This window comes from Silurus aristotelis (assembly GCF_946808225.1).
Source record: "Silurus aristotelis genome assembly, chromosome: 19".
NCBI classification, from domain to species: domain Eukaryota; kingdom Metazoa; phylum Chordata; class Actinopteri; order Siluriformes; family Siluridae; genus Silurus; species Silurus aristotelis.
The window spans coordinates 10,880,829-10,905,387 of NC_139592.1; the positions used below are offsets into that span (position 1 = coordinate 10,880,829).

The 24,559-nt window shown below is 39.9% G+C and overlaps 1 protein-coding gene across 4 annotated transcripts in view; it reads right to left on the reverse strand.

Annotated features, from left to right (window-relative positions):
• Window positions 1-1,242: 1,242 nt before the first annotated feature.
• flna (filamin A, alpha (actin binding protein 280)) overlaps window positions 1,243-24,559 on the reverse strand; it is a 28,838-nt gene continuing 5,521 nt past the window's right edge. The window contains exons 3-47 of one of the 4 annotated variants that reach the window (XM_083570040.1): window positions 18,494-18,745; window positions 18,035-18,132; window positions 17,234-17,381; window positions 16,918-17,114; window positions 16,664-16,826; window positions 16,311-16,511; window positions 15,490-15,627; window positions 15,277-15,403; window positions 15,016-15,152; window positions 14,713-14,909; window positions 14,507-14,620; window positions 14,286-14,429; window positions 14,045-14,168; window positions 13,789-13,949; window positions 13,620-13,710; window positions 13,364-13,533; window positions 13,136-13,253; window positions 12,755-13,017; window positions 12,334-12,652; window positions 12,001-12,174; window positions 11,716-11,878; window positions 11,476-11,636; window positions 11,194-11,361; window positions 10,991-11,114; window positions 10,532-10,688; window positions 10,261-10,450; window positions 9,621-9,644; window positions 8,555-8,802; window positions 8,108-8,194; window positions 7,266-7,365; window positions 7,027-7,167; window positions 6,815-6,943; window positions 6,563-6,736; window positions 6,300-6,461; window positions 5,920-6,123; window positions 5,672-5,824; window positions 5,453-5,575; window positions 4,924-5,190; window positions 4,373-4,510; window positions 4,104-4,219; window positions 3,219-3,351; window positions 2,772-2,948; window positions 2,460-2,678; window positions 2,087-2,293; window positions 1,243-1,974 (exon numbers count right to left, since the gene is read on the reverse strand). In XM_083570040.1, coding sequence (XP_083426166.1) covers window positions 1,790-1,974; window positions 2,087-2,293; window positions 2,460-2,678; window positions 2,772-2,948; window positions 3,219-3,351; window positions 4,104-4,219; window positions 4,373-4,510; window positions 4,924-5,190; window positions 5,453-5,575; window positions 5,672-5,824; window positions 5,920-6,123; window positions 6,300-6,461; window positions 6,563-6,736; window positions 6,815-6,943; window positions 7,027-7,167; window positions 7,266-7,365; window positions 8,108-8,194; window positions 8,555-8,802; window positions 9,621-9,644; window positions 10,261-10,450; window positions 10,532-10,688; window positions 10,991-11,114; window positions 11,194-11,361; window positions 11,476-11,636; window positions 11,716-11,878; window positions 12,001-12,174; window positions 12,334-12,652; window positions 12,755-13,017; window positions 13,136-13,253; window positions 13,364-13,533; window positions 13,620-13,710; window positions 13,789-13,949; window positions 14,045-14,168; window positions 14,286-14,429; window positions 14,507-14,620; window positions 14,713-14,909; window positions 15,016-15,152; window positions 15,277-15,403; window positions 15,490-15,627; window positions 16,311-16,511; window positions 16,664-16,826; window positions 16,918-17,114; window positions 17,234-17,381; window positions 18,035-18,132; window positions 18,494-18,745 — 7,286 coding nt within the window. In that variant the 3' untranslated portion in view covers window positions 1,243-1,789. The remainder of the gene's footprint in view (window positions 1,975-2,086; window positions 2,294-2,459; window positions 2,679-2,771; window positions 2,949-3,218; window positions 3,352-4,103; window positions 4,220-4,372; window positions 4,511-4,923; window positions 5,191-5,452; window positions 5,576-5,671; window positions 5,825-5,919; window positions 6,124-6,299; window positions 6,462-6,562; window positions 6,737-6,814; window positions 6,944-7,026; window positions 7,168-7,265; window positions 7,366-8,107; window positions 8,195-8,554; window positions 8,803-9,620; window positions 9,645-10,260; window positions 10,451-10,531; window positions 10,689-10,990; window positions 11,115-11,193; window positions 11,362-11,475; window positions 11,637-11,715; window positions 11,879-12,000; window positions 12,175-12,333; window positions 12,653-12,754; window positions 13,018-13,135; window positions 13,254-13,363; window positions 13,534-13,619; window positions 13,711-13,788; window positions 13,950-14,044; window positions 14,169-14,285; window positions 14,430-14,506; window positions 14,621-14,712; window positions 14,910-15,015; window positions 15,153-15,276; window positions 15,404-15,489; window positions 15,628-16,310; window positions 16,512-16,663; window positions 16,827-16,917; window positions 17,115-17,233; window positions 17,382-18,034; window positions 18,133-18,493; window positions 18,746-24,559) is intronic. The other 3 variants (XM_083570041.1, XM_083570042.1, XM_083570043.1) reach the window with 3 other exon arrangements.

Here is a 24,559-nt window from a genome sequence, read left to right on the forward strand (position 1 = left end):
GGAAAATTGACCAGCAATCTGGGGGAAAAAAAAAAAAAAAAAAAGTCACCACCTGGACTTTAACTACTGTAAGCAAATAGGTAAGAGCCTCCCATTGAATAATTACAGAATAGCCGATCATGTTTCAGCTGGCAACAAGCTATTTAACCTGAACTGTATTCATACATATTCTTAAACAACCATGTCGGACAACGATGGGCACATCAGGGTAAGAAAAAGGCGGGTGAACTGATGCACTCATCATGCCTAGTGCCTACCAGACAAGCCTATGGGGCAGTGCTATGATCTGGGGTTGCTGAAGTTGGTCAGGTTTTGGTTTAGCAACTTTATGTGCCCAAAGAATGAGTTTAGCTGACTTCCTGAATGACCAGAATGTCAATCAGCAGATTTTTTCTTCACTGATGGCACAGGCATATTCCAAGATGACAATGCCAGAATTCACCAGGCTAAAATTGCGAGCGTGTCCAGGGAGCAGAAGACATCATTGTCACACATGGATTGGCCACCATACTCCAGACCTTAACCCCAATGAAAATCTTTGGGATGTGCTGGAGAAGACTTTCAAAATCATCAATACAAGATATTTTTGGAAAAAATTACTGCATTTCTGGATGGGAATAAATGTTGACATTGCAGAAGCTTTTCGAAACAATGCCACGGTGAATGCATGCTGTAATCAAAGCTAAAAGCGGTCCAAAGGAAATAATGACCTTTAACGGGCAGTATATATTGTCAAACTTTTGCTCAAAGTCAGTATTTTTTTTTTTAAAGTAGTATAATATTAACCATTTACATATGCAAGCCAAATACAAGTAGCTACAGGTAACATTTTGTTCACCCCACTCCTTCATACAACAAACAAAATCTGGAGATGATGTACTTATGTTTGTAGGTCTGACAGAGAAATGTCTAAAGCAAGACAAGCTACAAGTTTGGATTGACAAAAATACTTAGGACAAATCTTTATTGATTATCAAAATACTGTAACAGTCTTAAAACATTGATTTTTTTTTCTTTTTATTTATGCAATACTGGTTATACAAGGACAAAAAAAAAAAAAAAAGTCAGATGAGTGAGAGCAAGTGCAACTGGGAGGACTCTTTCCAACTATTTGCATTTATAAATTCAGATTATTCCTGACAAAAATCCTTGTCCCTTTTAATTTGTCTCTGGCCCAATTAATCCAAAGGAAAATCCCTCTTATTTACTTAATTATTGGCACAAATGTCCTAAAACGCAGTCTGTTGTTTCAAGGTTTTTAATCATTGAAAGGTGACAGTGCTCAGCTCTACAAAGTGCAATGGAAAATAGAAATCACACACCAAAGAAAATGGGTAAAATCACAAAACTGGCACCGGATGTGAACCTGTTGTGTAAAAGGCACAAGCGGTATTATGAAGTACGATTATCCTGTCACCCATTGGCAAGCCAACCTGTGCTCTTTCAAAAGATGCAACACCTTATCCCTTCTGCTGCTAATCACAGTTTAGCCCTTATTTTAAATGTCACTGCTGCATTGTTTGTTTAAGTCCAATCAGTAACTCACAGGTGTAAACCTTGACGAATATGAGCTACCATAACCTGCACCAGCTTAAACAGTACAGCTGAATGTAAAGGTGGAGGAAACACATCCAGATTTGCTAAAAGTATGGAATCAGTCAAGTTGTGGGGGTATGGGTACAAACTAAAGGAAAAAATAATGAGACAGCAAAAGAACATTCAGTGTTTATGTATCATTGGGATGCAGGATTCTTGCAGTGGCTGGCTGCTAATACTTGAGGCACTGTCATTAGACAGTGATGTGGTATGGGCTCCCCGGAATATGCTCATCACCCCATTTCACCACCAGGATGTACTCGCCCTTCTCTTTCAGCTGGTAGGACACATTATAGAGCCTGTTGCCAAGGTGCTTAACCAGAATCTCTTCACAGGGTACTTTAGGACCATCCACACCAACCAGAAGCATGTTTCGTCCTGTCAAATAAGGAAACATGCAGTAAATCAGAAATGTTTGTAACGATTGTACAAGTTAATCTTGACATAATCCATTACTGTAGGCGAACCTGACAGTCATACAAAAACATACCTGCTTTGCTACAGTCCACACTGAAGCTATTTTTCTGGTTGATAAAGCCCTTTGTGAGCCCCAAGCCTTTAGCTACCACACGGCTGGCATCGGAGCTACTCCAGCCTGGTGCTGCCGCCTGCTGGGTGGCTGTCATGCTGCGGGCCACAGGATCAACCAATACTGAAGAGGTCTCATGCATGCTGTGACTAGTGACCAGACGGGAACCTGAGAAGTCAGTGAGAAGCGAATGGTCATTCCATATCCAGTAGCCATAAAAGCAAAACCAATGCTACATATCCAGCAAGACAATTTACAAAAAGATGTTTGCTCTGTTTTAAAGGAAAGCACATTACTGGAAAATGTAACAGATTAAGAAAATCATATTTCTCACCAGTGATTTTGGCTTTGAAAGGGCTGCCAACAATGTGGTAGGGTCCACCATATTTAATAGAAATTAGGTAGTTTCCAGGAGCCATCGGTGTGTAGGTGACCTTGTACCCTTCTGGGCATTCCTGACAGTCCATCTTCACCTTTGAGGGGCCATCAATGGTCACAGCCAGTGCTCCAGGACCAGCTGAGCTTGTGTTCACAATGAATTCACATGGTGATCCTGTAGGAGGTACAAGAGAATTTTACACTGTTACAAATATCAAACTAGAATTGCAGGCTTCTTACGACACAGACATAGCATGAATAAACATACCAGTGGTGCCTCCTTCTAGACCAGCCCCATAAGCAGACACCATGCCTGGGTCTCCGGCCTGGCCGGTCTCTCCCACACGGATCTTGAAGGGGCTTCCAGGGATGTGAGAGCCATTGAATTTCACATCAATTAGGTACAAACCATTTTCTCTGGGAATAAACCTAACTGCATATTTATCTACGAGATCAAAGAAGAAAAATATTACTAAGGAAAATGGAGATCTGTTGCGTACTTATTAGTAAAGCATTTTTTGTACAGCATTTTTGCTGTATCTTTGATACAAAATTAAATACGATTTACCCCACGTTTTTCAAAATACTTTATGCATTTTTTGCATAGTACAGATAATTTTGCCAAGTCCTACAGACAAGTGTTTCTTTACTAAAAAAATTGTGTTCACATAAAAAAAATAATAATAATAAAAAAAAGACTACTGAGAAGGATTACCTTCATCAATCTCAGTGACACAGCACTCTTCCAATGCCCCAGATGGGCTGTGAACTTTAGCATCTATGACACCTTTTGCACCATTCAGACTCACAGCAAAAGAAGCAGGCTGGTTCACCTTTAAACCGGACTCCTGTATTCACAGAACACTTCACAAATCAAATCGACATAAAATACACAGCACACCATTTTGGGGTTAATAAAAGCACTTAAATACTTCATAAAAAACTGGGATAAATATTTTATTGCAGTCTGACCAACATTGCTTACCTTTAGGCTAAGAGAGTTAAAGAGAGGCTAAATGAGAATGTTCATGAGAAAGTCCAAATAAAGACCATCATTGCATAAGCAAAACAGACATATAAATACACTAAGAAAAAGAGCTCTCTTTAACTCTTTAGCCCTTGGCTTCCATCCCTGCAGGCCATGTAGGGAGGGAGTAAGACTGTTGAGAGCCTTTAGGACAAGGAACGAGAAATACAAACAGTCCTGCAGTATCCCACAAACCCAATCAACCCTCAGCACTGCAGCAGAACATTCTCTTAAACTTAGATTTATATCTTCACTAAATTACCATCAACATCAGAGTGACACTAAACATCCAAACGGGTTTTATTATGATCCCATCTTGCTACTTGCATGTTAATCTGTCCTATTTTTCATGTGGCTATGCAAAAAAATAAAATAAAAAACCCTAGAATTCTATGATCTCTTTTTTAATACAAAGATCAAGTGTCTGCTAATAGCAAAATAAATCTTAAAATGCTTCACCATCCTCTTCATGGTTTTACTACAAGCACTGTGCCTGAGACTTTGTGCTGCTGTGCTGAGAGTCGCCTGGGATTTGTTTGGGTGGACAAATGTCTGTCTTTCTCGAAGCCTCACCTGAAGACTGGCAACAGTAAGGCGACGGGCATCATCGGAGGGTGACGCAACAGGCACCACAAAGGGACTGTCAGGGATGTTCTCATCGTTGAACTTGATAGACACCTCATAATCCCCTGGAAAGCAAGTCCAAAAACTGTAAGCTATATACATAATTAACAGTCATTATATTGCTTGCCATGAAGAAAAAAAAAACCCAAAAAAAACAGAACTGCAAGGCAAACAGATTTAAGACTAAGATTAGATTTAAGATTTTGCCACTCTCTCACCAGGCTCCTGGACAATGTAGGAGACTCCGCTGGAGCCATCCTTACGGTCTTCAAAAGCAATTTCTGCTTTGCTAGGTCCCTCAACAGCAATGGATAAACCTCCAGCTCCAGCCTCACGAGTCCATATGCTGAACTCGGCTGAAGAAAGCAGGGTGAGAAAATAATTTCTCTGCCGTCACAAATATAGCAAAATGTACCAGAGTGCACTCTGATGCATGTTAAAAACGTGCAATACAGCATGTTCCAAAAGGTCGACTATTTTTCAGATACATTAAGTAACTATTAATTGTTTGAGGTGAATATTGTCAATAAAAAGTGAACCGAAAATAAAGTTAAGGCCATGATGTTAAAACATGAAGGCAAGACAAATTTGTTTTATTAAAAGACCATTTTCTCTTAGTAAACACATTAGCTAAAAACAAGAATATTTAGAATTTGATCATTATTAATTCACCTAGCATGACCTGGTTTATTTAATTCAGTAACTGGATTCAGATATGCTAGTAATTTGTTGTCCCCTAACTTTCTGCTAATTACATTTGCCCACCAACCTGGAACTCCTGCCTCTGCTCTCTCCAACCCAGGGCCTCCTGCACGGACCTTGTGAGCCCCTCCTTCTCCCAGAGGACCTACAGTGAACTGGAATGGTGATCCTGGTACATGCTGTCCCTGGTACTTAACGCTAACTGTGTGAACACCCATCTCAGTTGGAACAAAACGAATGCAGTACGTATTGTTCTCTCCTTCCATGATCTCTGCCTTATGTACTTTCCCAGATGGGCTAGTCACCTGAGCAGTCATGTCAGCAATGCTGATCTCTACAAGACAGAGAATAAAAAAGTCAGAAGTATACTAGAGGCTTAGTGATTAAAGCTCTGAGCTGCTAATATTTAACAGTCACCTAAATAATTGTATTTCGCTTAGGATAAGTGTCTGTAAATGGAGGTTATAAAATATATATATATTTTATAACATCCATTTACAGACATATCCTTAGCAAAATACAATTGTACAACTGAAAAATCCTCAGTTAAATCCTCATCTATATATAGTTTTAAGGCAGTTTAATGATCTTTTTACCTGGAATCTTCAGACTCAGGTCACACTGGCTGCCAATATTAGCAACAGATGCAGCTGTTCTCTTACGAGTGATGCTCTCCTTCATCCTGCCTTCTCCAGTTACCTTCACTGTGAAAGCACTGCCTGTGTAGCCAGGAAGAAAAAAAGGGTTAGAAGTACCAGTTTAATTTAATACATTAACACACGCGCGCACACACACACACACACACACACACATACCTGGAACATGCTGGTCGGCAAACTTAATATTAATGATGTAATTTCCTGGCTCAGTGGGGCAATATGTGACTTTACAGGTCCCATCCTCTAGATCCTCAGTGTTAATGTCCACCTTACTTGGTCCTTCTATGGACAGGCTAAGGCCTCCATACCCTAAGCAGATAGAGATGCTCATCTGTCAATTCTTGTTCAAGATTTCAGTCAGCCTAAGCACATATTACCTAAAGTATTTTTCAAATAGATTTTACCTGCATCTCTAGCATCAATGATAAATTCAGCTGGCTCAAATGTGCGAGCTTCGCTAAGACCCTGGCCAGATACACATACACGACTTGCATCAGCGATCTCAGACTGCTTGATCATGACAGAAATGGGGCTGCTGGGAATGTGGCGTCCATTTTTCTTAATGTTCACAAGGTGCTCTCCTATTTCTTTGGGAACAAAGGAGACACCTGGAAAAGGGAAATGATAAAACAATAAAATTAGTGCATTTAAAGTTACATTATTATAATTATTATTATTTACCACCACCACCTACTGTCCACCTAATCCAAGGATTTTTACTACATTAAAATATGCAATGGGTGACACCTTGAGTGAAGTTAACCCGGGTTATTAGCACACTTACCAACATGTCCATTACGGAGCATCTTGAGCAGACATGGCTCCTCACGACCAGACGGAGTGGTGAGAGAGGCAGTTAGCTGGCTCAGGTCCAGTTCTCCAATGTCCAATGGGATATCAGCTGCAGAGCCCACCTTTAGATGTGACATGCGCATCGAGTCGTCACCTGGGGGGGGAAGAAAGAAGGAAAAAAAAAATCGGATCGGCATCAATTACATTACTATGAAGATAGGGATTACAATTCTACCATTTAGTAAAGTTACTCACCTGTGATCTTTGCCACATAAGGACTACCAGGGATGTGCTTATCATTATACTTGACAAGAATGTTGTAGTCTCCAGGCAGAACAGGGAGGTAAGACACCGTGCAAGTTCCATCCTGGTTGTCAGTGCAACTGATGTCTGCCTTTGATGGTCCCTCAATGGCCAGAGAAAGGCCACCTAATAAGAAATACAATCTTATTTGCAAACTCTGTTCAAACAGCTCCATTTGAATGTAAAACAAAACTACTACTGTACCTTCTCCAGCATCCTTGGTGTTAACAGTGAAAACTGAAGGCTTATTGACCATGCCATGAATGAGTCCAGGACCATAAGCAGTCACATGACCACTGTTTACATAATCTACATAGAACTGCAGTGGACTTCCTTTAAATGGAAATAAAACAAATTGGGGTTAGATCAAATTTTTTCTTAATAGATTTTCAAAAAAGTTTATATGAATGCCATACCTGGAATGTGTATGCCATCATATTTGATGTCCATCTCATGCAGCCCAGCCTCAGTTGGAGCATACTTCACTGTGACTGTGCCGTCTTTATTATCAGCAATGTCTGGTTTGGCCACTTTTCCAGATGGCATCCTCACTTCACCTGAAGATGATCAGGTTAAATAATTTAAAAGTATCTTCAGAAGTATCTCTTACATGCTGAAATCCAAAAAAGTGAATATAATACTTTAGAAGATCTACCTGTGATCTCTCCCTTCTGAATGGTAAATGGAATGACCAAGTCAAAGGGTCTCAGTCCAGCCACATCCAGTCCATTCATTCCCATAGCTCTATCTGTTGCCTGGGAGGCAGAGAAGAGAGATAAATCTTAGCTTTGAAATCTTAGATCTAAAATGTTGCTCAACTGCATAGTCAGTATCTAACAATTTTTAGCAAGAAATAATAGCTTCCAGATAAAAATACAAATATCACCTAACTCAATATTTAATATTTAATAAATATATATATTTAATATATATTAGATTTGTTCAAAATGTTTAGAGTGGGAATTCATCCTCCCCCAAAAGAAAAAGATGGTAATGATGACAAGGATGTTGTAGCCACCAACATTGACACTGTGTGAAAACGAGGACATCGTGAGAGGAGAATAAAGGCTCAAGTCATACATGTGATTCACAAGTCTGGACAATAGAAGTGAAAGCCAAGCAGACAGGACATACGTGTCTAATGGAATACACACCAAAGAAAAGAACCAATCATCTGAACAAAGCCCACATTACAATCAGCAAATAGCAGCACCCAACAAACAACATTAACCTCTGACATACATCCAGCCATTTTGTTAAATGTGGACGTCCACATTTATTGTATTCAAAATGGCTGAAACTATTTGAATGGCAACAAAATAGGAGTTAGATGAAACAGGGTAGGGCCTGCACCCACAGGACAAGAATGGACATGGAGCTGGAGAATGGAAATGAAAGAGAATGTTGAGGGACAAATGAGTGTGGACATGATGGATAAGATGGGGGGGGGGGGGGGGGGTTGAAGAGGAGGATTGGAGGTGGGGGGAGTGTCAGTACCCATGGCTGGCCCCTGTTGGGCGCGTAGGCGTACTGCGGGACCTGCGTCTGCTGCATAAGTTGTTCAGGGGAGGCACCTTCCAAAGCCTGAGACAGGATGACACAATCAAGAGTGAAATAATCCTAACACTTAGGCATTATACTGGTAAAGATCAGGTCTGGGAAGTTGATAATTAAGTCTTAACCTAGTTTGCAATGTTAAAGAAGTCTCAGACAGCAGAATACCACAAAGCTGAAACTATCTGAACCCATTCTTTTAAAGCCATTCTATAGAATGGCAATAAAAAAATATAAAAAAAAAGAAAAGAAAGAGGTTCATAAAATTAAAGACTTTTGTGAGTGTATAAGCTGATTTATGTTTAGACAAGGCAAGTATTCTTTTAAAAGTTAGATGCGACAGGTAATACAAGCCATGTCTGCATATATGTTCTTAAAATGCCTACTTACCATGACCTGGAAGGGGCTGTTGGGAATATGTTCGCCTCCAAAGCGCACACAGATGACGTACTTCCCAGGTTGAGGTGCCGTATAAAAGATATCAAAGGTTCCATCCTCATTCTCAACCACATCCACATCCACCTCGGCCCCATCTGGAGTGCACACTGTGCAGGTCACTTTCCCCTTCCCTGCAGCCTTTGCATCCACAGTGATGACTGTCTGTTCCCCAATCTGTATAGTAGGACCAACACCTGCACCTGGTACACAAACCACAATTTATTTTAAATTTTTTTTTATAGATATATCCACTTCCTTTTAAGCTTAAATCTAACAATCTATCGTGATTTTCATTCCACCATGCATTCTGCCTCAGCATAAACCTACGACACTGTGGCAACAGACAGAGGAGGATGTGAATGGTAAAAAGTTCCAATTTAGACTGGCTGAATGTTTTGTGGTGGCATTTGTAATTACACATCCAGAACGCCTCAGATTACACAATCTTAAAATGTATTAAACTAAAATTTGAAAGATATGCAAATGCCAAAAGCAGCCTTTATTTGTGATTAACAACAATACATCTGCTTTTACACAATTGTGCAGCCTGTTGACAACCAATTATTACTGAGAATTGGCATTTCATTTGTCTGTTACCTCAGTTGTCTAACCAGTAAAGGCGGATTATAAAAAGGTCATTAATACAGAATTTCTGTCAGGAACAAAACAAGTTTATTTATATAACCTTAATGGCACATTCCACCATAGGAAAGTCAGGCTAAAGTTAGTCATTAGTCATTTCTTTACTAATGGGACATGCTGTCTTATGCTATTAAAAAAAAGGGAAGAGACAAAGAGGATGGACCAAGTCCCTGACCCAAGAACAGCTGTATTTAAAGTATGTTAAAATGTATAAAATACTTATAAACATTCCTTTTAAATTAAAGACTTCAGCAAAGTCGAGAACGCAAAACTAGGTTCATAAAAACAGGGTTGTACGCGGCCAGAGAGCATTACGACGCCATTCTGCATGCAAAAAGGGTAGAGTCTGGAGCAAGACATTTATCAAAGCGCTTACCCAAACCGTGACCTCCGATTGAGACTGTGAGCCCGTGAGAAGCAGAGTGAAAAAGTGAAAAAGGTCAGAACAAAATACAATAAAATGTGCTCAAAACAAACAAACAAAAAAAAAAAAATGTTGCAACCAAGTGATGAATAAGAGTGTGCTGGGAATGTGAGCAGCTCTGCACAAAAGGTGACGTGTCCAAGTGGATGACAGGACTGGGAGCCACACACAAAAAGGGGGAAAAGCAAAAAACAAAAAACTAACACCAAATTAATTTGTTTATAATAGGTTAAACTGCCCCACATAAAGACTAAGCCAAACCTCAAATTTTTCAGGGGGGGAAAAAAAAGCAACAAATTAATTTACTTCCAATAGCTCTCTTATTGGTAGAACAAAGAGCTATTGTACTCCAAGTATTTAAAAAATTATCAAACATGGTTGAAAGACCTTTAGTTCTGTTTTAGAAAATGAATAAACTGTTTAGTCTAGAGATCATGTAATATTTATAATTAACCCATTCTGTATAACTGACTACAGCACAATCCCATTAAACCACGAAAATGTGCATTACTTATATACATGAAACTATTACAAAAATAATAATGAAACCCTAAGTGGATTGGAGGTTCATGATGTAAGAAAAAGGGCCTACCTGTGACCGTGCATTTGCTGGCATCTCCTGTAGGGAGAGCTCTAATGCGGTATGGGGAATATGGGATTTCATCACCGCCATATTTAATAAGGATAGTGTAGCGGCCAGTCATATCTGGCACATAGGAGACAAGATAAGTTCCATCCTGGTTATCACGAATGTTTGCCTTCTTGGGCTTTCCTTCTGGGTCCTGCAACAATTAGGGATTAAAACAAGAATTATAAACAGCCATTTTGAGTTTAGTACAATTCAAAACATTTCTTGCACTTACAGTAATTTGGACAGCCAAAAGTCCCTCTCCTGCATCCTTGGCATCAATAGTAAACTCCACTGGCAGGCTGGCAGGTACCCCAGTAGTGTTAAGGCCAGGGCCACTGGCACGTACCTTACTGGCATCATGTGTGGGCAGGACTTTCAACTTATATGGGCTAAAACAAAGAGGGGAAATTGTGTAGAAGGGATAATTTACACTACATTTACATAGACTAACAATTGCTAACAATTTCTCATTTAATACTAGCAAACATGTTTTCTTAGTTGCAGAACTGCTTAGCAGTCCATGCAGCATGAGTTATCACTACTTTGCAATATCTTTCACCTCTACTTTACTACCTTTGACAAATGAGTATCTTTAATCAGTATCTGACTCGGTTCCCACTGATGACACAACTTTACAAACTCAGACATTAAAGTGTTTAGTCTAGACAGACTACTGAATCACTATGTGTACCTGCGTGGGATTTCCTCATCAGCATACAGCACATTAATGGAATATGGCCCTTCTTTGGTTGGCACATAGCTTACAGTGTGAGTTTGATCTCCATTATCCACCACCTCATATGGCTCCACAACACCTGTGCAAAGCACATTAAAAATAAGCATAATCCATGTAAATGGTTATTCATATAATGACGGCATAAAGCGCTATCACACCTTTGGGCCCTTGCACTCGGACTTGTAGAGGCGCTACTCCTGCCTTGCTGGCATCTACAGTGAAGACCTGTGGTACATTAGCTCGTACATTGGTCCCAAGACCCTGGCCTTGGCATTTGACCTTAGTGGGATCAACAGAATCATGAACAGGCACAGAGAACGGGCTTCCTATAAGAGCAAACAGTGGAAGAATCAGGTTCCTAATCTTCAAATATAGCATAGAGAACATTTGAGAAAATGGATAAGAGGAAAAAAACGAAAAACACAAAAACACGCACTAACCAGTAACAGGTTTTCCACCATAGGTGATATTAAGGTTGTATGTCCCTGGCTCATATGGGATGTACTCTACAGAGCAGCTGCCATCTTTATTATCAGTGCAGGACATCTTGGCTTCTGAAGGTCCCTCCATAGCCAGGCCAAGGCCTCCTGTGCCAGCCCCACTAAAGAGAATCAATGGGAAGGTAAATACCAGACTAAAAACAAACCAAAATCTCCTGGTGATACTACTTAAACACCAACCGGGTCTCCACAGTGAATTTGTTGGGTTTGTTTGTGATGCCAGCTTGCAGTCCTGGGCCATGCACACGCACACGTGCAGGATCACAACCCTCAGTTACGGGCACACGGAATGGACTTTTGGGCACTGGTGAATTATCATAAGAAACCTCTACACTATGTGGACCTGCCAAGAGAAAATGTTTATTAGGCCAACATTAAACTTAGGGGGAAAAAAAAAAAATAAATTACTCGAAATAAATTCAACTTGAATTCTCTTTACATGTACGCGAAAGACCAAACCTTTACCTTCTTCATAGGGAGTATACTCTACTTTGTAGGTACCATCTCCCAAGTCTCTAATAACAGTCTCAGTGCAGTTACCAGATGGGTTGTTGATGCAGGCCTTAATGTGATGGCCACCAGTTTTTGTTAGGGCACGAGCATCAACAGTGAAATCTGTGGTAGCCTCTCTGAAAACCCCTTTGAGACAACAATACCAAAGATTTTTAAAAAACATCTTTGAAAGGTTAATATTTTATCATACATTTCACAATTCAACCAAATTTACAATCATCATGCTTAAATGGCCAAATTAATTCCAAAAATGTTGATGAACCTCATTCAAATTCAGAGAGCTACCTTTGCCTTCAACTCCAGGTCCAAAGACTTTTACACCACTTGTTTCAACAGCTGGCTCCACATTTAGTCTTGATGGGAAGTTTGGTACATCCTGCCCACCATAGCGGATGGTAAGAGTGTACGCGCCAGGGTACAAGGGGATGTAGGTAATGGTATAAGTTCCATCTCCATTATCCTGGATGTGCACCTCTGCCTCAGTTCCATTATCAGAAATGATCTCAATGGTTAATTCAGCAGGGCCAGCATTGGTGCAGTCGACTACAAACTGACCTGTCTCACCAACCTTAGCTCGCTCCAAACCTGGACCAGAGCAACGTACCTGCAGACAGAAACATTAAAATAGTCAGGGGAAAAAAAACAAATTATAAAAAAATACAAAAAAAATCAAATTCTGAGTATGTCAAATGCAATACTGCCCCACCTTAGATGGGTCAGTATGAGCTACAGCCTCCACAGGGAAGGGACTTCCTGGAATGGGAGCACCATCATACATGAGTTCAACCTCATAGGGTCCCTTGTCTCTGGGAATGAAGCGAACTTGGCTGGTTTCTGGGCTCAACCCTGGTTCTACCTTGCAGGGTACCGATTTACTACCAGGTCCAGTCACCTTTGCAGCAACCTTACCTTGCCCACCTGCACCTTTTGATTTTACTGTAATCTCCTGGTCTTTTCCAACAGTCATCTCTGAATTGAAAAAAAAAAGAACTTGTCAACTTAAAAGCACAAAAGAAAAAACAGTTCTAAAAAAATAAAAAATTATATATATAAAAGATCAAAAGTAAACCGGGCTGTCATGACATACTGTCGCCAATGCCTGCAACGTTAATCTTGCTCAGATCAAGGGAAGGAGCTACAGGCACAGTAAAGGGTGTTTTGGGAATGGAATCACCACCATAAGTCACATTCACACCCAAATTGCCCTAAATTAAGAAAGGTTAAAAAAAGAAAAGAATCATGAGGGCCAATGTTTACCAAATTGTTATTAACTAAATTTTTTATTCAATGTTCAACCACAAAATTTTGAACTTACCTGTTGCACTGGAGTGTATTTGACAGTGTGTGTGTTGTCATGGTTGTTGATTATATCAAAGTCCCGCACTGCCTCACCCTTGTTGGGGCCAGTAAACTGAGCATCCAGCTTGGCTTTGCCTGCACCCTTTGTATTCACAGTGAAATGAGTGGGTTTGTTCAGTTCCACACCTTAAAAAAAAAAAAAAAAAAGGTAGCTTGTTAAACCTCTGTATAAATTTTTGATTGTTTAGACACTTCCCTATGTGATATGTCACCTGTGCGGTTAAGACCAGGGCCTTCTGCTTTGACTTTGCTGGCATCATGAGAGGGATCAACTTTGATTCTGATTGGTGACATTGGAATAGGCTGACAAAACAAAACGTACATCAGAGATTAGAAACACCAATCTGTATGCATGCCAATACACACCAACACACTTCTTACCTGATCAGCAAACAGCACCATGATCGTGTAGCTGCCAGCACCTGGGGGGGTGTATTTAACTGTGAAGGTGTCATTATCGTTTCTGATTATGTCAAATTCAATGTCAGACTCAGCTGGTCCCACAACACCAGGAGCACATTTAATCCCAATGCTGATGTCACCTAAAAAGACGAATTTTGCATCTTAGATATTATAGAGATAAAGTAATTGAATTTGATGAATCAAAAGTTATGTATTAAACTTCATATAACCATACCCTGGCCAGCCTCTGAACAGTCCACAGTGAAGTATGTTGGTTCAAAAGCCTTCAGACCAGTCTTTGCAACACCAGGTCCAGAAACCTTCACTTTATTAGGATGGCATCCAGCTCCAATAGTCATCTACAGGTTTAAAATGAGGAATCCCGCATCATTATCAGCAACAGTAATAAAAACATTTGTAAAAGTCTATCTATGCAAATATTTAAAAGGCCTTTGCAGATTTTCACATTTACTGACCCTGAATGGGCTTTCTGGGATGTTGACTCCACCCCAGGACACCATGACTGTGTGTTTAATGGGTTTGCGTGGTGTGTAGCTGCAGCTGTATGTCCCATTACCATTATCCTTAACCTGCACATCGACTGGGTTTCCATCTCGGTCCTAAGAATGAAATAAATGGAATCATGACCAATCCATTTCAAATTGTTTTAAAACCAAATAGGGATGCAGATATATACCTGGGCCTGGATTTTTAGAGGTGCTTTGCCACCCAGTTTGGCATCCACTGTAAACTCTGCTGGCTTCCCAACAGCCAGACCAGAGCTCTGCAGTCCTGGGCCATAAGCCTTTACCTGAAACACAGATAAGCAAGATAATTAGTGCAAAACTCTCCTCCTCTACCCCAGTAAATAATTTGGGTAGCAGACAAAGCACAGCTCTGTACCTTGTCAGGGTAAAAGTCTTTGTCAGGTGCTGGTATGATCTCAGCCATGAAGGGGCTGTGTTGGATGTCATCATTTTTACACAGCACATGCACTGCATACTCGCCTGGCTCAGTGGGCCAGTAGCGTACATTGCAGGAGCCATCACCCTTATCATCACACTCAATTTTAGCAGGAGATGGGCCCTCCACAGAGAAACCTGAACAGGAAGTGAAGCCTTATATCTGAATTGGGTTTATATGCTCCAGTTTACAGTTTACACAGCAACTTAAGAATCACAAAAACCAAGTACTGGTAAAACTCACCCAAAGTGCCAACATCATCTCCAACTGCCTCTACCACAAAGTCAGCAGACTTGCCAACAATGCCACCTTCCAAGCCTGGACCCCATGCCCGCACCTGCTGTGGCCCAGCCTCACTGCTTATTTTCACCTCAAATGGACTGAATTAGTAAAAACCATAGGGATAAAAAGGGAGACAAAGAAAAGACAGGATTTAGATTATTATCCTGTTTTTGAAATCGTGGAATGGGCTAGATAAACAATGCAATTATCAATCATTTATACCTGCGAGGGATATGTTGGCCACCCCAGGTAATGGTAATGATGTAGGTTCCAGGTGTGCTGGGGTAATACTCAAAGCTGTAGGCTCCATCTCCCAAGTCTTTCTTCTTGCAGGGCTCCTCCAGACCCTCTGTAAGATACACATGCCAAAATTATAATCAATATAATTGAAAATGATCAGAAATGGCTGTGACTCAGAAATTGTGCTTTACTTACTTGGCCCTTTGATTGTGACCTTTAAGTCTCCAGTGCCAGCTCCTTTGGTATAGACCTTAAACTCTGCAGTCTCCTTGATCCTCAGGCCTTTGGGCTGCAAACCACGTCCTTTGGCTCTGCACAGACTGGGGTTGCATGCTGCAAAGGGATAGAGAATGTAGTTGAATTATCACATTTTAAACATAGACAAAGTTAATGCTCTGAATGGTTGGGCTTTCGGAAATGGTCAGGAAACTCCAAGCATGGTTCAGTGAAGATAAGGAATGTGAAGTGATACAGCTATATATCTGTACCAAGCATGGTCATGTGTGGTTAAATCAGCAGCATCATGTATTAGTAAAGGAAATGGGAGTGTCATAATGAGTGACAAATTGTTTTTATTTATAATCTGTAAAATAACTGTTTAAATTGTCAGAGTCAGTGGGGTGCCTCGACAGTTTCCAAGCAATTAATAAAATAATATGAATGTCAGTCTTCAAAGTAGACTTTATGGATGAGTCACATGAAAACATGCAGCAGTTCAACAGCAAGCAAAGTACCCAAAAGATCCAAGGCGACGCGAAAGCACGTCAGAGCTCAAGAGGCTGATCCAAAAGAAAAACAGAAGAAAGACCAGCAACAGGTCACAGTTGTCCTTCAGGAGGGAAATAGAATAATCAGGGAAGAAATTAACAGCCCATGAAATATAAGAAAAAAAGAAAAAGAAAACAGCACAAAGATGGGGCAAGTGCACCAAGACATAAATGCATTTTCTAAAATTTTTCTTTTCTCATTAAACCCAAACGCTTGCTAGTTTCAAGTTTTTCATACTGGATCCTCACCTTCTCCAACACTGACAGTATAGGGGCTCTTGGAAATCTGCCCTCCAGCAAATGTTATGTGAATTGTATGCTGGCCCTCCTGGGTCGGTTTGTAGGTACAACGGTAGCTGCTGTTGCCTTTATCCTCAATCTGGCACTCTACGGTGTCCTTCTTGCCACTGGGGTCAACAATGACCACCTCAACTTCTCCCACTCCAGCACCTAATTAAAAAGTTTTACCATTAATGTGCAATAAAAATGTATTCTTGTTAAATTCTAAATAGGACAACCCAAAACAAGATTATTTTGATTCATTACAAAAAGAGTCTGGCACAAATGACCTGAAATGCTTAAATCTGTATTTCATTAATTACCAGCAGTGTATACATCAAAGTAGGTGGTTTTGTTGGCAATGTTGCCCACAGCCTCAAGCCCTGGTCCTTGGGCAGTAACCTTGCTGGAGTCACCCTGAGCCATCCCCACCTCAACCTCAAATGGGCTCTTTGAAATATGCAGTCCTGCAAACAGCACTGTTACCTAGAATACAAGATAAAATGTACAGGTTAAATATCTATGTACTATACAATGACTAATATGTCTCTATTATATTAAAATAAGACCCAATTACCTTATGTAGCCCAGTTACTTTAGGAACATAAACTACTGAGTAAGTGCGATTCTTGTCATTGTTGGGAGTGACTTTAGCCTCCTCACGATGGCCTGCAGGATCTTCTACATAAACCAGCACTTCTCCCTGGCCTGCGCTGATCGTCTCCACAGTGAACAAAGCTTTTTTCATCACTACATTTCCAGTGGGCTCAATGCCTGAACAGAAGAAAAGAGGTGATTAACATGCAATGCCTATGTATTTATTTAAAATGACAACCGTTGATCTTACCGAGCTGTACACTGGGAAAAATATGATTTGACAAATGTTAGCATACCTGGTCCATAAGCACGTGCTTTCTTGGGGTTGAGTTTGGGGCGGAGTGGGGCACCAGGCTTCAGCTTTGCCTTTGGGAACTGTGACAAGTATGTCATAACTGAGTGTTCATCGACATTGGGATCAACAATTTCCTCTGGAGTGATGACCTGATAGAGAGAAACAAGCATAAGCAGATGAAGAGATACCGCTGCCCCAAAAATAAAAATAAAAAACAAAAAACCCATGGAAGTACAAATGAGTCATAACATAGACTGTCACCTTGGAGACAGTCACATTAGAGACCACATGCCAGGCTGTGGCATTATTTGGCAGTCACGAAACACGACAGCAGGAAACTTATAACCACATTTGTAACTGACAGCACGCAATACACCAGACTTGGTTAAAAAAGAGGAAAAAAAAGCAGCTTACTTTAAAACCTCATTGAACAGTTTCATTTTTCCATGTAGCAAAAATCAGTTTCACTAATCTCTCAGTTTTACTGAATTCTGCATTGTGTTTTTTTTTTTTGTTTTAATAGTCTTTTAATAGTTACATTTAAAACCACCCAATCAAAATTAATTTGAAATTACTTGCTTTTTCCTGGCAATATAAGAGTTTAAATAAGTGACTATAAAAGAGAAGCATACAAATGTTACCTACACTTTTCTGTATAAAGAGTGCTTCATGTAACAGTAGTAGTAGTAGATAAAGCATGCCATTGTAAAGACCACATGGATATATACACTATTAACCAATTCAATAATTTTAGCTCTAGTGATTAAGAGGATTAACCTCAGACAGTGAAGAAATTTCTCACCTGAGGAACACCAAGCCATTCGTCAGCCTGCTGCATTGCCTCTCGTGCATTGTCCACAGGCTTTGTCTGATCCCAGGAGTCCCAGTCCGGACACAGACCTGAAGAGTTACCAAATTATTATTTATTATTTTTACGCTTGTTTCAAATCATTGAGAATTAATGTTTACTTAAATGCAAAACATTCAATTAAAAAAAGTTAACTAATGCTTCACTGGATTGCTGTGTTTGCTGTCTCTGTTCCCTGCTTTTGAAGGGATCTGTAATTGCTGTATATTTAATTCACCCTATACCTTCAACTCAAATTGAAGTTAAATTAATCACCCATGCAAACTATCTAAAAAAATAGGTCATGCCAGTAGTTGATTGAAGTGTCTAATAGCCAGTTGACTGAACCAAGACCGCTTTTATTTCTTCCAATTCCCCCCCCCCCCCACACCACCACCCACTTTAGCAACCTACCTGGGGCACAACTGTCCACCAATGCACCCAGAGCTTTGCCTGACTGCCAGTCACGGCTGAAGTTGGTTATAGGCAGCTCCGGCAGCTTGTTCTGGATCCAGCCCAGGAGCCTTTGCTTTGGTGTTTTCTGCTTGGCATCATCAGTGTCTTCTTCCTCATCCCACATGGGCATGGAGATGGAATAGTGCAGAATGAGAGTCCAGATCAACCCTAGAATGAGCTTCAGGTTCCCATCCACAATGGCTTTACTGTCTGGGGAAGGTAGTAAGTGTGATAGAGAGGGCAAAGAAAGAGAAATGATTAGTAGATGCAATCAAAAATAAATTGTAAAACAACCAAGCTATATGCCCTTTTCTCTCATGGTGTTTTTCCACAAATCAAAACTGTTTGATATATATTTTTAATAGCAGAAAGAAATCTTAAACAAGTCTTGGCCATTGGCACAATATTTCTCTTAAATAACCAATTAAGGTTATTGTAGTTAGTATAAAATGTCCCACAGATTGCTTTAAGACAAAAATGCCTCTTTTACTTTGAAGTGGACCTTCTTAAAGACTGACAGCAGAGGAATCAGGATAGTCGCCACAAGCAAGGTCAGCAGTTGTACCAACAGAAAAGCAAAACTTGTTGCTGTTCTCCACCCAGTTTTAAAATAAACAGACAATGATCTGCACCGAGCAAGTACTGGTCATGACAACTATTAGTCATGCTTAGTACTCACACTTCTCTTTTTCTCTGAAAAAATTAAGCACACACCCTTCCTACTTAAGTCTGAAGTACAAATACGAAAGATTATGAGCATCATCATAAGCTCCTACTGAGAAAGATACAAATAACCCAAGATTTTGATTGCCAAATTTAAGAAGTCATATTTTTGGAGTGGGCAGAGAACTTGAGAATAGCTTGAGAATACAAATCTATTTGGGAGGGGAGCAGATAGGCACAAACTGTTAAAAAAAAATTAAGAAATACAAAATAAATAAAAGCGTTAAATAGAAACCCAAATACACGTATATTTTAAGATTGTGAATTTCATCTTCTTAACTTATCAAACACTCCTGTTGCCATGTTAAATGACATCTGAAATTATTTGCCTTTTCCAAAGTGTGGTCTCCAAACCACAGTAACCTCTCCTAGTTTGCTGGAATTTAGCTTGGTTTCTGGCAAACTAGACTACAAACAAGACTACTACCAATCCATTTTCTTTCAGGGTAAAAAATTAAACAGAATTTAGGGTCCCAAGAATGAAGCTCCATACATCCATTATTCACAGAGCCCTGGGGAATTGTGGTTAAGGGAATGGGGCCCATTTCTAGTTTAACATTTCCAAAAGGTATGACCATGCACACAAGAAGCAGAACTTTGGACAGCTTAGTCTCACTTTAATGTACATAAGATAGTCAGGGGGAAAAAGTGAGACAGCATAGTCAAGCTCTTATGACCATGAAAACCTTTCATGTGATTACACTTTGGGACAGATATGGAGACAGACATAAGCATGTGTGTGGAAATAGAGAGACCTGTTTGTGTTAAACAGGTCAGAACTTGTCTGAGGAATCAGAGTAAATCATATGAACTGTTGAGTACAGAGGGTGTGGCAGCAGTCATTGCACATGTAAAAATAATTTTTTTTTTTTTTTTAAATCAAGCTGGCCATGCAGAAATAAGGCGAATATGCAAAAACAACAGACAACAACCCATTGTCAGGATTGTACTTAAAGACCCTGGAGCTATGAAGATGCTATGCTTCCCTCTGTGCTACCATGCGTGGTTAAGCCAGAGCTGGCCAAACACAGTCTTTTATCTCTCTATTCAATTTAGCAACAGCCCAAATGTAAAGGTATGATATTGGCATTAGTTTTGTAAATCACCAGGTTTCTAGGGGTATACATGGAAACTTCTCTTCCTCTTATTTACCAGCTAGACTGCTCATTTTGAATTATCCTGGGAACCACTTTAAGGCACTTTGATGAGTGCATGCTACCCAGTGTGTCACTGGCTCTACAACCCTTATGCCAAAACCAATCATGAACTAGCAAATATATAAAACATGACAGGAATCTGCAACAACCTCTCTACTGCACTCAGACCTTTTTTGGACATGATTGGGGCTAGCCATGAAATTCCCAAACCAGGCATTTTATTGCTGAGTAAACACCAAGTTGAATACATGTGAGAACAGGGAAAAATTCAGATAGACAGACAAGGCAAGAACCCAGGGAGATATTTATGAATGTAGGTGGAGTAATTGGGGCATAATAAACAAATTATTTCAGAAGGCCAAGCTATCTGTTTGGGATATGAGCGCAGATATTCCACCACACAACACATTCCCATGACTCACCATCTCTTTGGGTTCAATAAACACCAGCACATGACATCAGCACTCCCCTCTGACCAGACACCCAGACCTCTGATACATCATGACATGTACCACCACTGCAGACAAACTAAAAGTCTATTAATCCTGTTGGAATGACTCATCAACCAAGACCAGTTAAGGGCAAAAAATGCATTAAAACCCATACAGGTCCCAGTCAAGGTGAACATGGTCTATCTTTCATCATTCAATCCTAACTTAAACTTAGTGAGGGGGCAAAAACTGCAACAGCATGGCAGCAGGAGGGATTCAAATGTAGGAAACTGCACACATTCCAGAAAGTCTTATCACAAAGTCTTGACCTGAAATCTGAAGAAACACCCACAAGGATATTTAATGAGTCATATGAATACTCAGTGGTTTTACCATTCAGACCCAATTCCAGGTGTTGGGGTCTGAAGGGTAAAACCACTGAGTATTCATTGCACTGGTTGGTGTTGCTGAACCACTTGAGTTTTTTAATCAAAGCTGTTGATGCAACAGTTTTTGGAGTTTCTAACTAACTCCAAACAACTGTTGCATCAACAGCTCTGATTAAAAAACTCAAGTGGTTCAGCAACACCAACCAGTGCAATGTTGCCACATATAGGAAAGCTTACTGAAACAAACGGCATATACAGTATACATTCTTAAGAACATGAACATGAGCAAACTTCCTCTCTTTCATTTCTGCTGCTTCCAAAAGGTCCCTCCTTCTTAGACTGCTTCCATCCCTCCCTCTCTTTTGGAAATGTTCCCCCTGGTTTTTTAGCCTTAAAAGGGCAGAAGCAAACTTGATCCTGGCAGGCCACCCATTTCCCTGTACAGCGGTTTCTGATTACAAGGAGGGAGGGAACTGGGGGAGGAGGAAAGAAGAGATGGAATGGCATGGCGCAAATAGGCTTGAACAGAGAAAACTGCTGTGTTCAGACTTTTGTAAAACCCCATATTGACAGAGCTGGATTGTCATTTGGCTCATCTTGTTTTGTGGTTAACTGTTTTATGCCAAACTCCATCACTCTATCCTCAAATATCTCGCTCACTCACACAAACTTTTTTTCCTTCCTTCTCTCACTCACACACACACACACAATGATGTTTTCTGTGGTCTTCAAGTTAAAACAAGGCAACTAAAAGGACATGAGGTACAATTGTCCAGAGATTAATAGCCTAACTATTTCTGAGGAGTTTCCAGCTATAGCTGTCTGAAAGCTGATGCTCATTTTTGGTGCCTAGTAGCACAGAACATGACAACATGCCATAAAACCCAAGGGTACCCCAGTCATTCCATTGCATCTCAAGTACATATGGAGGCAATTGAACACACCCCTCATAAAAGAATGTTATCATTTACTAATTCTTGAACATTACTTGGAGACATTTTATCCACTCATTTATTCTTTTAGGCAACACGTTCATCCCAGAACATACTTTCATTCCCCTGCTCTTAAGTTGCACCTCTCCTTCACTGACCCTCCACCTCAACCTCACTCAAACTGTGCAAAGGGAAGGAAAATTGCAGTCAGGAGGCTTTGCAAAAGCATACCATCCCTAACCACTATTTTAAGAAGGGCCAGAGCACACCATGTTATCTGCCGAGATGGATCACCAAAGAAATGAATCACAGAGGTCCCAGAAGAACAGAGGAAGACAATAATCAAGTGTTCTTTTGTTTGTCTTAAAGCCACCTCACATCCTGTCCCTGTATATGTGCATACACACACTTTTTACTAAATCGGAGGTTTGAAGATCCACATTCTTTTTAAAGCTTTTCAGAAAAATGAAAAGGATTGCAGTCTTCATGTGGTTATGCAGCTGCTGTCTTGGTGAAACACAGTGTCCTTAAAAAGACCTTAAAAAGGTTTCACCTAAAAATTACCATTGCTGAATTTGAGTCACCATGGAAGACATTCTTGCCAAATCTGTCTAGTACCAAATATTTAAATGACTACATCAAAAACAGTCTGGAGTTTCTGAAGCCATCTTCGGAAAATGGAAAATTATTGAGCACCACTTACTGTGTAGTTAGTACAGGGTGGCATGCACTTGCACAATAATCTAAAAGCACACCACTTATTTTAACCACTACACAGCAGACTCATTTGGCTCTCACTGCAACTTACTTACACCAACCCTTCCTTTTACAACTTCATCAGTTCTGTTGTGAATAAGCAGGAAATCCTGGCATTAGCAAGGGGCCTCCAGGAGAATCCATAGTCTGCACCCTAAAGGCATTAAGTATCATGGGAGAGGTTTGTACACAAGTTAAACAAAACAACTTTGAAACAATCCTCAGATTTATAGTGATGAAACAAAAGCAAGAAAGGAATTAATTAATATAAAAAAAGGAATGTAACTGATCAAATACATTAATCAAATTGATCACTCAAAAGCAAACATCCATACAAAGGCAAACCACAATAACTCAAACACTGTACATGTCTCCAAAGCTTTCAATGTTCCATTTCCTAACAAGAGTATTTTAGGCATATTTTTTCAGCATATTCTTCCCTGAAACAAACAGTTTGTACATGGCCACTGTTAAATCACACATTTCAGTCATAACTTAAATTTGACTTAAACTGTACATGCATAACCAGAATGGTACAAATCTTTTATTTATGTATTAATTTTTTTTTTTTTAGGTAGAAACAATTGCGTTTTTCTACTTGAGTAGAAAACCTAATAAGAAACATCTACATACTTGGGCACCAAAAATGCACATACACAACATTTTTCTGAGTATATTGATATACACTAGTTTAAACCGTTAGAAGTAAACCAACTTTAAAATATAAATAATTCTAAACGCATTTATCATTGCTTTAACAGCTGCTTCTAGTGATGGCAGGTCCATTTAATTATTATGAAAGGCTGTTCTTTGAGATAAGCATGCCTTACAAGTCCAGTCCTGACTGTTATGGATTGGGCCTTGTGGATGAGCGTTAAGCAATACAATTTAAAAACAGCACATCAAGCAGAACCACACCCAAGATTCATGTCCTCATGTCTTTTAAGACCTGACCTCCATCTATGCTACATCTGTAAGAGCAACCTCAAATGAAACCACCCATGCAGAAAGATCACACCCACCTCCTCTTTAACTACATCGCCAAAATTGCGCCAAAACAAAAACCCATAGCATAAGATGGCCAAATTCTTGCACTCCAGTGGTAACCCAAGGAACATTGCTCTAGTTATCATTATAGATGTTCTGGATGCACTTGTGTATAATATATACCACTCACACAGAGGTGTATGCAGAACCTCCGCGATAAGGATTAATGTTATATTTAAAGGAAATCACATCAAATGGTATATAGCCAAACCTCTATTCCTCAAATCTAAGGAAAATATTGGTGGAATCAATCCAGTATCGAGCTGATTAAAATAAACTACCTTGAACTGCAATTCTTACCGGGATAAGTAAAAACAGATGAAAAAATGTTGCACTATCACCTGAGGCTTTCGTACCCAATTTCTTTGTACTCCCTGGCAACACCTCAATAAATATGCTACATTCATCCCTTTAGGGCTTTTTGAGAAACACTGCCATGCACAGGCATATCCTTTTAGATTCCTTTCTCAAGTAGAAGGAGTGCATGTCTAATTACCAGCAATGCAGACCACAAACATTTTATGTACTGAACATTCAAGTACATTCTGTCAATAGACCTGTGTCTATGCAAGTGTCACTGTTAACCAGG